The following is a 13,663-nucleotide window of genomic DNA, read 5'->3' on the forward strand; positions in this document are numbered from 1 at the left end:
TGGCTGAGGGTTGAACATTCAAAAATGCTTCAGGGTCCATTCCCATTAATTGCTGTAGCATTGACTCAATTTTTAAACATTGACTATTTTTTTTTTTATCCAAACTTTTATTTTTTATAAGAAACAAGTTACTTCTTATCTACTTTTCAAAAAAAAGTCATCACTTCCAATCATTTTCATATTCACACAGAACAAGTAGTACTGCTGTGCAGATTAGTGTTAAAAAGTAGTACAAAAAAAAAAAAAAAAAAAAAAACAGGAAAAATCTGGTAACAAATAAAATTTCCATTGCCTGGACTTTATCCAAATAGCTTTTCAAAACTGAAGAAGAATTATGAACTCACAAAATACATACACTAATTAGGAATCACCAAGCCAAGCGGAAACACTGTGCAAGGAGGTGTGGCTGTCTCTGTTAAAGCTAAGGTGTCTGAGTCAGCACCGCAAGGGTGGCATCTTCATCTATTTAAGAGCCAAAACTTGGGAGTCCTCTCCTGAGGGCAGTGCCTACAAACCTTTGAAGAACTGAGCATGGCTCACCCTCTTTAAAATACAGCTGCCGTAGGAGTAGTGTTATGTAATATCCGAGTGTTTGCAGCACTTGCCAAGTTCTGCGTTCCAGCTCTCAAGATTAGTCTTTCTTCCCATGACTATTTAATAAAATTCAGAAACAGTCTTGTGAGTAAGGACCAAAATCCAGGGTGACTCACTTCCCCCTTCCAGAGCACTACAGTCATTACATTACAGCAATATTGCCTCCTGCCTTTTAACCTGCATATTCCATATTTTGTAAAATCTACTTGGCTTCAACTAAGAAGGGACTTTGCACCTAATCCCCTTTTCACCTTCCTCCAGCCTAGACAGGGGCCTGTTGATTAACATACTGTCATGGGAGGGAAGTGATGTTGATATGACTAAGAACACACCTGAATTCAATCTTCACACCTGCCCATCTAGTCTAACTACTATGCTAACCAGTGGATCACGAGCAACCTGTTTTTGAATAAGTGTCTGTTTCTACTCTGTTAAAAAAAAAATAAAAAATACTATCCATGTATTCCTATTGGATCAGTCTCTCATGAGACTTAAAGGGAACCCAAACTCATTTCTGGTTAAGTCCCTAGTCAAACACATCAAATGCTATGAAATCTTTCAGGTAAATCAGAATATGCCTACAGTGCTGAAGTATCTCCACAGTTATGCAGCTGCTGGACAAGGCTGGTTGGATTTTTACTACCATCAGTCGTCAGTAAACCAAGTCTTAGGTCCAGATATAAATACTTCTGCACAATATTAAATCTGCATATTCTATGTAACATTGGTCTTTAAAAATATTCACTGAGAAAAACTGAATATGGATATACATCCTGCAGATCAGTGCCTCAAGTTGTGATCAAAACTTATGTTTACCACTTCTAACAGTGTTCAAGAGCTTTTATTCAGTCAGTAAGTGAACTAAGTAATGTGACCAAAGCAAGCAAATGGACATCCCTTTCCCTTTCCTCCATGCGGTGAGAAATAGCCTAATTTTATTAATAAGTGATAAGTATACTTAAAAAATCATTAACTGTATCAAATTACCATGCTGATCATGATTTGGTAATTTTCTTTTCTAAAACTAAATCTAGTTGGAAATGAAAGTAGATGTTATGTTATATCATACCTCCACGCACTAGTTCAGATTGCTCAAGCTGTGCCTTTTTTTCCCCCATAACCAAATTATAAAATACTTTCAACAGAGTCCTGCAGTTTTCTTTCTAAGGATATGATTACCACCTAAAATTCTCTTTTCTGAAAGTGTAACTATTAACTATGTTTACACAGATGATCCACACAGCATTTCTATACAGGTACAATGTGAAACTCCTGCCTCACAACTGTTTTGCTGCTCTCCCTGATGCTTCATCTCTCTACCTCTGTATTTTAGCAGCTCAGAACTCCATAGTGCTACTGAAGGAGAAACAAAGCAGCTGACAGAAAATGCCTAAGTAAAATAAGCAACTTTGGCATCAGGTGTGAAAAAGTGATTAAGTAATACAATCTCTACACCTGCATAACTTTTGTAATCCACAATGTGGCATGAATCTCAGTGCTGACTCGCACATAAAAAAACAAACCATGCATACCCAGCTCCTGACCTTGTAATAAATTCATGCTGAAATAGCTACTTTGAAAGAATTGACAGTTTAAACCATTTCCCCTTCCAAGAACTAGATCTTCTGTGCTTCTTCTGTCTGTCCTCTTACTACTACTATGACCTGGCAGAGCCACATATGCAAATTACATACTGATCACTTTACCTAACTGTGCTGTTACTTTCTCTCTTACTCTTCAGAATCCTTCCCTTCTAGACCTATTACAGAAATATCCAGCTGTGCTACACTCAACACAAATCAAAGTAATCCACCTTCAATCTCCAAAGATTCCCTTGACCCAGCTACTAACAGAAGTGATGGCAGGAGAGCAGGCATGACCTGCAGATTATCAGGATACAGAATCTAACTGCAGGGCTACCACCAAATACCTACAGGTTGGGAGATTTCATATGATAGTAGCCATATTACAGAGGGGTGAGGTGCTTTAATTATGCCACTATTTGGCTATCAAATAAGGTGCTTTCCAATGCCAAGGCAACTATTTTCAGAAGCAAATTATGCATTTTAATATACCAAACATATTAAAATGCAGAAAAATAATGCAAAACCACAGGAGTTCATAAAAATTAAGTATGTCTAACCAGCCATGAATAAAGGTGTTTACATTTGATGAAAAACTCAAGAATTCTAACAATATAAACCAGAATAAAATCCTAATATTTTATTAAAATATTGAACATTTCAAAAGGGAACTAACCAGGGAAATGACCTTCTTCCTTTTAAATTAATATAGGAAATAAAGATACTTAATGACATTAAGTTCTTAAATTTAGAATTCATAAACACTTCCCTTTTGTTATTGCATATCCATTGTAGCAATACCTAAAAAGAAAGAAAAAAAAAAAAAAAAAAAAAGTAAAAAGAAATGTATTTTATTTTTATTAAGCTATGCAAAATAAGATGACAGGATGAAGAAAAAAAATCCAAACTTCTAAGAAATTACAGAAATCACAAGATGGAATATTCCTCTAAAAAATTTATCAGCATTGCATAGCTCTCAGGGCTTTTTAATAAGAGTTCTTTTCCAGGGGTACTTTCTCACTTACAAAGACTGGATTCTGGTAAGAGGCCTGTCGTTATCCTTGTACAGGTACTTAAATTGTGCTCCTATTAATTCAGAAGTTTAAACAAGCAGAGATGGAGCAATATAATAATGATTTAGAGCAATTATTTCATTTTATCATTTAATTCTACTACACAAGCTGACCATAAATTGTTCTGATATTGTATACTGCATCTGTATGCTTCTGAAGGAAAAATCAGTGATTTTAAAAAGGAATAGAATTCTGCAGTGCTAATTAATATTTCTTCAAAAAGTTAAATACTCTGCCCTAACAAGGATAAAACTATGCTTACAGTGCTTACTTTTAAAACATATTTATGACCCATAACTGATACTAAAGTAATTACTGGGTCCCATTTTTTCCCCCCTATATTCCAAGCCAGGCCCAGCACATCCAATACTGAAGATAAGAAATTTAGAAAGTTTCTGTAATTACACTTGTTGAAAATTCACCAATTTCATCAGAAATAAAGGACAGTATCAGATGCAAATTTTGTTATGACAGAAAACATTAATGACTTCACGGCAGAACAAGGTTAAAACTCATACATGGATGCTCACTGAACCACTAGTTCATACTTTCCACCTGACTTGAACTGGCTTTTGTCAATGTAACTAATTAACAAAAGACAGCAATATATACATGTAGTCACCCCCAAGCAGGTATCAAACCAGACATCCACTGGTGCCAAGCTGGAGATTAGCTGCAGTAAAACAAATCCTAGTAAGTATGCAGTTCACCAGAGAAATGACAAAAATAATTTTCAAAATTTATTGGGGGGGGGGGGGGGGGGGGAGGGTTAAGGTTTTTTTTTTTTTTGTAACTTCTATAATCTGCAGGGAACAGTACCTCCTATATGACACAACGTAAGTTAATTAAAGAACAATCAGGGCCTGTTAAAGTTTCTGGTAACACAAGCGCAGTAACTCCGCTGCGCAGCACCTCGCCACAGGACGCGGTGGTTGCTGAAGTAAATCCCAACCCCCTGGAGAAGGGGGCGGGGGGGAACACCTGAGGGCGGCTCTGCCACGCTTCCCGCCTGCGGTCGGCACCCAGGACGACGCCCGGGGCCCAGGGCCCGGCGGCCCTCCGTGAGGCCGACCGCCCCCCTTATCCCCCTGCCCCCCGACACACGGCCCCACAGGGCGCCGGCCCCACACAACCGCCCCCGAAACTGGTGGCGAGGGCTGCGCAACGGCCGGCAGCCCCGCGCATGCGCAGAGCGAAACGCTGCCTGCCGGGCTCTCACTCCCACAGCGCCGCCTCTCATTGGCTACCGAAGGCTGCCGAGCGGCTTCGTGCACCTCCGGAAAGCCGCCGGAGGCGGGGGTGGCGGGGAGGGGGAGCAAACGGCTCGAGCTGCGGCGCGGTGCATTGTGGGGCGGGCGGAGAGTCACCGCTCTGCTAAGGGCCGCCATCTTGTCTGCGCCCGGACTTGCTGCCGCTCTCGGGGCCCGCTCCTCGTCCTCGCCCTCGCCGCGCGGAGCGAGGGGACAGAGAGGGGACGAGGCGCCCGGCCGGGCGGCGCTGATGCGCCCGGAGCTTCCCCGTGCCTTCCACGGGCGCTGCTAGCGAAGGGGGCGGGGGTAGTCGGGCGGCCGCCGGCGCGGCCTTTTCCTCTCCTCGGCCGGGATGGGCCGGTCCCGCAGCCGCAGCTCGTCCCGCTCCAAGCACACCAAGAGCTCCAAGCACAACAAGAAGAACCGGAGCCGCTCGCGGTCCCGCTCGCGGGAGAAGGAGCGGGCGCGGAAGCGCTCCAAGTCCCGGGAGAGCAACGCAAACGGCGCAGGGAGTCGCGGGTCCCGGTCCCGCTCAACACGGCCCCCTCCTCCCGCCGCGACCGTGGAGCGCGAGCGCGAGCGCGCCTCGTCCCCGCCCGACCGCATCGACATCTTCGGGCGCACGGTGCGCAAGCGCAGCAGCCTGGACGAGAAGCAGAAGGGGAGGAGAGGAGAAAAAGCCGAGTTCGAGCGGCAGCGGAAAAATGTGAGTGCTGGGCCTGGGTGGGGCATCCCGGGGGGGTTGGGCGAGGAAGGGGGTGCGCTGTGCCGCAGGGCCTGTCTCTCGCCTCGCCTCCCTCCCCCAGGCTGGAGTCGTTTGCTCGTGGGGAGAAGGCGCCTAGTGGCCGTCGCTGAGGCCTAGCTTCTGCTGTTTTCCCGCCATCCTCCCCTTCCTAAAGGCTCAAGAGTGCTAAAGCCGCCCACTCAGAGCGAGAGCTGCTGCACGTCGCCTCCCTGTCACCCAGACGCGCTGCTCACTTCCTATCTGTCGCTCTCCCTGCGCTGCTCTTAAACTTCTTTCTGCCTCTGAGGCCTCGCGCCACCGCAGCTTTTGTGCTGCACTGCCACACTTTCTGCCCCTCCCCTTCTGTGCGTGGTACTTATTATGCGTCGAGCAAAGGCATTTGGAGTTGCCCATCTTAGGGTTTCAAGAAGTGCTAAGCAACCATTGTTGTAACCTTGCGTTTTACTTTACTTTTTTCGTTCCTCTTTAAATGGGACAGTGAGATCCAGAGATTTGTTTTATAATAAAGCTTTTCCTTTTTCAGTTTTTCATTGTGGGGAATATAATAAGTTTCTGAAGTCCATAAAGATACGTAAATCATGTTTAATGTTGGGTGTACGTTTTAAAGTGATTGTTGCTGTACATTAAAGATGTCTAGCAATGTCCTTAAGAACGGACAGTTAGAAAGAGACCTTCAACAGACGGTAACAACAGCTGCACGAGTTGTGCTAAAGTAATTCTTCTTTGATGCAGCCCTCGCTCCTTAGAGCACCAAGTCTAGAGATAGCACTTGTATGTGTGAAGTCAACTAGTTCTGTTAATTTTTCGGTGGAGGTTGGAGTTTTATTTCAGTTGTGCTACTCTAATGAAATACTATTTTGTAGTTCAGAAGGTCTGATCACCCTGAATTGTCACTTTTTTTTTTTTTGGATAATTTCCTTTCCTAACTTCAGAATTTGACAGTGATGTCATAGAAACTTAATGTAGCAATACAAATGTACACAAAAACATCACATGCTTTTTGAATCATTAGCCCTAATTTTGCAGTTTACATTTTTTTTCAGAACCAAAATTAAAAAAAAAAAAAAAATCCACGCACCTTCGGAATGTGCTTAACAATATGTTTAAAATATTTGATCTGTTTTGCTTCAGTGGAGTGCTTTGATTGAAAGTAGCCTGTTCATTCAATGAATTTGATGTAGCAACATACATTTCAAGTCTATTTTCTGCGGTGTTTTCTATGCAAGTCAGAAAACTTTGAAATTATACTCATGAAGTCTCTGCAGCACGAGTGTTTGGTTGATATTGGCAACAGAATAGTAAACTATTGAGTGAGAAACAACATTGGAAAAGGTTAGACATAGAATTTTGATGTTTCCAAAATGTACTTCAAATTTCAAAACCAGTATCAAACAATAAATCTTAATGCAGCATACAAGTGTGATATCTGAACTCATTTATAAATTGTGTTACATATACTCAGGAAATAAAATAAGTAATTTCTTGCTGACTAAATTAACTAGCAGACAATTATATATCGAAAGTGACTTTCTTCTTGTGTCTGTCAAATCTTAACACACAGACCTAACTCCTGATTTTATTTGTAAATTATAGTTTTCTATAGCAAAGTTTTCATAAAAATGATAAATAAGCGTTGTTGTTGTTGTTTTCCTCAGAAATCTGCCAACTGCTAAGCATTTGCTTTTTTTTCAAATTTTCTAAAATTAGTTTTAGGAATTAAATGGAGCATACTAAAATATTTTTACGTTAATGGCCTCTCTGTTTCTCTGGGGTTATTGCTCAGTAAGTCAGGGTGATAAACTTAAATCTGTGTATAATGTACTATAAGTGATTAAAAAAAAATATAGTTGATATCAACTATTAAATCACTGATGAGATATGTATCTTTGTTTGTAACTTGATTTTCTTGAGACACCAGTAAATGGTTAGAAGTATATTGTCATTATCCATAAACATTATTCATTATAAATGAATTTTGTGAATAGATTTGATCTTACTTCTGTTTCACTTCTTTTTGTTTCCAGTGCTCCAAGAAATGTAGTCCTGTATATTGAACAGTTTATATTTATAAAACTGTCATTGCCTATGCTTGCGAAAAGGTGTATTTGCTCAGTTTAGTGGAATACAAATGGAATTTGTGGAGGCGAGAAGAATGAAATTTGTGCAACGCACAGTGCTTGATTTGAATGCATCATTGATTGCTGAGGATATTTGAAAAGTTACTTTAGCGCTGAGCGTTAGGGTTTTTTATAACTTTGTACTATCGTTATTCAATTAGCTAACTTTTATTCTCATTTTCTTAATATTAAAGGAAGCTAAAATAATTGAATAAACATTTGATTGTGAGCTTTCTGAAAAACAGATTTCTAGAAAAGACTTTGTATCGTTTCAGGGACTGTAAAAGTACTTGTGACTGAATAAATAATGCTAAGAGGGAATATTTTTTTCTAAAAAAGAAAGTTATTTGGTATATAAAGGGTATTAACCGATATATATATGTGTGTATATAATAAAAAAAACTTTTGACCGTTATCCAACTTCCATCCAAAAAAGGCCTACAAGTTACTGACTTGGCAAAGACATGTCTGATGTATTTTTCTGGATACTGATGGGGACCTTTTTTCCCTTCAGAAAATTACCTCAGGATACTTTGTCACTTTAGAAAAAGTGAGCGCTGGCCCAATGTGTCATTGGAAAAATTTGCTATCTACTGAGAAATGGAAGAATAAATTTAGTCTTCTGGGGTTGAATGTCTAAGTTGGGATTTCCAAAACTTTTCAATAAAGGAGAGGGACTATGCGTTTGGTTGAAAAGATGTGTGAACAATTTCTGAGCCTTTCACCTTGGTATTTCAGCTGACTATCTAGATTTGCAGTCTATACTTCATAATCTCCTATACATAAAGTTCTTTTTACGTGTCTCGGTATAAATAGAAATATGCAAGAATTATGAAAATTACAGGATATTAGGATACTAACAATGATTGATGTCATTCTAAATTGTGGCTTTCTGGTGCTGACAGGCCACAAGATAGGTTTATAAGATTGTTTTGTATTTTATAGAATATTTAAAATGAAGGTTCAGTTTCAAGGTTTAAAAAGAGCAGCATTCTCCCCCAAAGCCTGTAATAATCCTAAATGAATAGTGCCATCTGAAACATACATATACAGTATTCACTCTGTAAAAAGAACATAGTTAATATTTGGATATCTAATTGCCGTACTGTACTAGTGATTACTACCTGGAAGATATTCTTTCTTCATTTCATAATAAACCTGGGAATTGACCTAATCATTCTGTATCCTTTTTAATGAAAACTTAAACAGTGATCAAACTAAGTAATAATGTTGTTGCTAAACATATGTAAAGTAAAGTTGACATTTAAAAATGCTTCAAAATTTCAGGACATGAAAGACCGTAAAGGTTGCAAGTATTTTTTTAGTGCTTGGTGTTGGTATATTGTGTTTTGGATAATTACAGTGGAAACAGAGTGCTGCAGTAGACAAGTTAGAGGAGAGCTGAAGTATTTGAAATTTGATGAGATATTGGATAAGTAGATTGCAGAAACAACACCTAGAATTCTTAATAAATACTCAAATTACAAAATGTATCACTTCCGATTAGCTTGGTGCCACTGAGATGTTTGTTTTAAGACAAGATTTTGCAATATATTATGACTACATTTGAAACCATTTAAATTCCTAAAGGGTGAAGGATGACCAAACTTGGTGGAGAGGTGTTCTTTCCCTAAAAACTATGGGTTTTCGTCTCAAGAAGTAGTATGATAAGCTGTCTTCTTAAGCTTAACAGTCTAGAGATAAGGAGAGATGCTAAATATGGTATGATCTTAATGGTCCCTGTGGTTGAAACACAGGTTGCCTGAACGTTCACTACAATATGTTCTTCAGTGTAGGGAAAAACATTGAAATATCCAACGTATGTGAGATAAAACCATTAGAAGTTGATTCAGTAGTGTGGTTGGTGCTTTGCATTTGCAGGAGTTCATTTTACTGCAACCCTTTTTATTGATTAAAAAGGTAATCTTCATGTTTGCATTTTCTAGCCGTCAACAAGAAATTGAAGAGAAACTAATAGAGGAAGAAACTGCTCGAAGAGTGGAAGAGCTTGTGGCTAAACGCGTAGAAGAAGAGTTGGAGAAACGGAAGGATGAGATTGAGCGAGAGGTTCTCCGCAGGGTGGAAGAGGCTAAGCGCATCATGGAAAAACAGTTGCTCGAAGAACTCGAGCGACAGCGACAAGCTGAACTTGCAGCACAAAAAGCCAGAGAGGTAACGCTCGGTCGTTTGGAAAGTAGAGACAGTCCATGGCAAAACTTTCAGTGTCGGTTTGTGCCTCCTGTTCGGTTCAGAAAGAGATGGAATACTGCAAATCTAATTCCCTTCTCGTACAAACTTGCATTGCTGCGAAACTTAATTTTTAGCCTATTCAGAGGAGCTCACTGATACTTAAACAGTTACTCTCCTAAAACCTGAACAAGGATACTTGATTTTTAATGGAACTGACCTACATATTTCAGAATTGTTTGAAACTTTTGCCATGGCTGCAGGATTTATCAACGGTCCTTTCTTTTTTGGGGAAGGGTATTAAAAATCTGTAATTATGTATCCTTCATTTGTTTCATTTTGTTTACCCTAGACTGTAAGAGGCTTTTGCCTTCAGTCAGGCAAAGAGCAGGGTCCAGCACTGAGCTGCAGTACCTGTCTTTAACAAATAGGTTTCTTACTCTCCATTCAAAACAAACATTTTCCTTGAGCATACATTGGACTAATTCTGGGACTTCGAGCATAAGCCCATCCACGTCTTCACGAAGGATCTATGTCCAAATCATTATTTCCATTTTTAATATCTACTAACAATTCCTTTTTTCCCTAGAAGTTATAAAAGAGCAGGTTGCCCATGTCTGAAGTCAAGCTGAACATGTGACTTGGGTTGTGTTTTTTTTTAATCAGCAGCTGGAGCAGAAGCTGAAAATGTCTTTCTGTGAGACAGTAATTTGCTACTAAAGGCTTTGCCTGCCTGCCTGCACCAGTCATTCCAGGATCCAGAAATGTCAAGACAAACTTTAAATTGTGTGAAGAAAATTAGCAGTAAACAGTCATGTGTCAAGCACTTTTTTTACTCTGCACTTCATGTACAGTTTATTTTAAATGAATATATTGATTGGCTTACAAAAGGAGAGAGAGTAGCAATGAAGTTTTGCCCTTCATACTAAATGTGACCTGTCTGTCACAGAGTCTTTGAAATTAAAAAAAAAAAAATTACAACAAATATTAGGGATATTAAATAACATCTGTTTTTTTAAGTTCAGACCTTGACTATAAAAGAATTGAAGTTGAATTTAGATATTTAGATGTGTATATTCAGCAAATGCTTTATATATACAGGTTTTTGTTTTATCAGATTGATTTTTTTTTTTTAAGTGTTTTTGCTATAGTCAATATGATGTGGAGACGCCCCATCAGTTCTTTGCAATGCAGAATAAACTTCCATGCCTGGAGTGAAGTGTGCTAGCTAGTAGCTGGTTACTAGTCATAGTAAGAAGTTTTCTCTTCGTTTGCTTGCTTTGTTCATATTAACTTTTTTTTCTTACACAGACACAAACCTCTGGCTAACTTTAAATCTTCCAAATATTCAAATAATTTGGATATATATTATGTGAACTGAAACACCTCAAAATCTTTCACGCAGTCTTCATATTTATGGGTTGCATAAAAGAGTTCCATAAAATTCACCAAGAAAACAACAATTACAAGGCGTTATTTCCTGATCTTGCCTTTCCTGGATTCCAGAATTCCAAGTTTCAGACTGCAAATGACAGTTTCATCTGTCTTAAAATTGTCAAAATATTGAATGTTAAGTCCATTCTCCCCATGAAGGAAGCCCATAGCTCCATGAAGTATGGATTACCATTTGTATTTTTCACTAACAGTAAATGTATTTTTCTTATTAATTGTTTGCCTTAGGAATGATTTACATATTTTTGTTCCTTCCTATCATAAACATCTGCATTCCTCAGCTCAGCCTTCCTTGTATGTTGTTTCTTATAAATGGTTTGAGCTGCTGATGCAGGTATTGCCAAGCTAACAGTACAAATCATTTTAAAGAGGAAGCTGGCGCGTATGGCAGCCGAGGAGCACACTCTGCAGGACACTGGACAAGACAGTAAATATTCAACTTTTAATGCTGATTAAAGGAGTATAGGTAAAGAATACGTAGGTATACTTAATGGTGAGACAAACTATTCACTTATTTATATTTTATATATTACTTTTTAATTTGGTAAATACTATCGAGTTTTTGTAGTTGTCCTTGTTGATTTGTGTGATATTAAAATTGTAGTAATAAACTGTCAGGATTCTGTGCTTAGGGAGGGTTTAGTTGGTTGCTGTTTGGACTGGGCGGGGATGATTTAAATTTAGTATGAGAGATGAGACCAGTTTTAGTGGCTGCACAATGTACCGTTGTGAGACGAGATTGGTGGCTGTAAAGCTGCCACTTTAAGTCAGTTCACGAAAGAATTCTGAGAAAGATTAGTGAACAAACGGAGTTGAATGTTATACTTTACTAACATCTTGCCCTGTCCTCCCGTTTAGGAAGAAGAGCGTGCAAAGCGTGAGGAACTAGAACGAATACTAGAAGAGAATAATCGAAAAATTGCAGAAGCACAAGCTAAACTGGTATGTAAAGACATAGTTAACAGTTTTATAGAGGAATACAGGTCTCTCTGCCTGATTTGCAACGTAATTAAAATAAGCAAATCAAAGCTTTCTAGAGTTTAACTTCTCTGTTGCCGGTTATGCTAGTAGCATTGCTGTTTCCCTTGAGAATAAGAAACCAGACACTTAGAATAACATTAATTGAAAAAATACTTCTAGCCGTTTATTAATTTGGAGGAAGATTGCTGCCTTCAGTATTTAAAAAATATGTTTTTAACTGTATTTCATGGGGAAGGGTGAAATAAGTTTGCAAACTTACTCAGCTTCTAGAACAGAAGTAACTTACTCTACCTTGTTGAGCGGGACAAGTATAAACTGGATTTGAGACTAGTATGTTGATAATGCAAAGTGCTGAAAGAGAATTTCAATGTGTGCTTAAAACTTCTAAGTTACAGAAGTCCGTTTTATGTTGATCTCCAAAATTATTTAAGCAGGTTGCTTCTTCATGCAGATATTCAGTATCATTTAGCTGATTCTAATCAATTAAACCAAACTCATTAATCAAATTAATCAAACATTAATCAAATAAACCAAACTAAGCTTTTTTATCCTGTTTGAATGTTATCAGTGTGAATTGCTGAAGTGTTTATAACCTTCTTGAGTAAATATGATGTTTCTTAAAACTGCTTGAGCTATGTCTCGTTCAGATCACACTCTCCACTGGTGTTTGTGCTTTATCCTTTTCCCAACCTTATATGGGGGAAACAGGATAATAAGGAAATCTGTTAAATGGTGTAATTAACAAAGTAAGAATCAGAAGACCATTGGAATAGCTCTAAGAATCTTAAGTCAGTATAAAGACTGACCGTGTTATAAATCAAATAGAAATTGCTTTGAATTAGGAGGGTCTTACAGATAGATCTTGGAGGTGGAGACCTTTGTTTGAAGGTCTGTTACTTTGTTATATTATGACTTCATCTGACATGACAGGTGTCAGGAAGATTTCTCTATTTATACACTGATTTTCATATTTCAAATGTAATGCATTGTTTGCATAGCAATGCTGAAAAACATTGTAAATAAGCATTCAAGATTTTGATAATGTTAGCTATGAATGTTAAAACTTTGAGTGTTTCTTCTAAACTCACTTTGTCACCATTTTATAAATAGTTCCATTGAACCAGCTATGGCATCTAGCTCAAATATGCTTGCAGTATGCAGGATTGGATATTGGATACAGACTTGTAAATTGCTGTTATGACTACAAAATATGTTGGCCTAAATTCTACCATTTTCATATGTAGGCTGAAGAACAATTGAAAATTGTTGAAGAACAAAGAAAGATTCATGAGGAGAGGATGAAACTAGAACAAGAGAGGCAACGTCAGCAAAAGGAAGAGCAAAAAATTATCTTGGGCAAAGGAAAGTCTAGGCCAAAACTGTCCTTCTCACTAAAGAGCCAGGATTAAATTGTAACTCTGAACTCTTACAAGGAAAAAAAAAAAAAAAGGAAACAAAAAACAACAACAACAAAAACTTTGTATGGTAGCTTCATGTTGAAGTGTTTTTTTTTTCTCTCAATTTTTTTTTTTGTCTTTTTTTGAAAGTCTGGAAAGTTAGCTTGTTCTAATAGGGGCTGTGCTCTGCAATTCTTAATTTTTTTTTTTTTTTTTTTTTAAATTCCATTAAGTTAAACCCTTATCAGATCATTGTTGCCTTTTAGAGGGAAATCTGTTCTCAC

General features: G+C 38.4%; 1 protein-coding gene across 1 annotated transcript; it reads left to right on the forward strand.

Annotated features, from left to right (window-relative positions):
• Nucleotides 1-4,610: 4,610 nt before the first annotated feature.
• On the forward strand, nt 4,611-13,436 carry ARGLU1 (arginine and glutamate rich 1). The gene is made up of 4 exons (XM_032186778.1): nt 4,611-5,223; nt 9,309-9,534; nt 11,860-11,943; nt 13,227-13,436. The coding sequence occupies exons 1-4, from the start codon at nt 4,853-4,855 to the stop codon at nt 13,389-13,391; spliced, it is 846 nt and encodes a 281-aa protein (XP_032042669.1). The 5' UTR covers nt 4,611-4,852; the 3' UTR covers nt 13,392-13,436.
• Nucleotides 13,437-13,663: the final 227 nt, after the last annotated feature.

This window comes from Aythya fuligula, chromosome 1 (assembly GCF_009819795.1).
Source record: "Aythya fuligula isolate bAytFul2 chromosome 1, bAytFul2.pri, whole genome shotgun sequence".
NCBI lineage: Eukaryota > Metazoa > Chordata > Aves > Anseriformes > Anatidae > Aythya > Aythya fuligula.

What these genes read in the sequence shown, in the direction of transcription:
- ARGLU1 (XM_032186778.1), top strand. Translation starts at nt 4,853, where the DNA reads ATGGGCCGGTCCCGCAGCCGCAGCTCGTCCCGCTCCAAGCACACCAAG. An exon ending in AATGTGAGTGCTGGGCCTGG is followed by an intron (nt 5,224 to 9,308) that starts GTGGGGCATCCC and finishes TGCATTTTCTAG; the next exon opens with CCGTCAACAAGAAATTGAAG. An exon ending in CAGAAGCACAAGCTAAACTG is followed by an intron (nt 11,944 to 13,226) that starts GTATGTAAAGAC and finishes TTTCATATGTAG; the next exon opens with GCTGAAGAACAATTGAAAAT.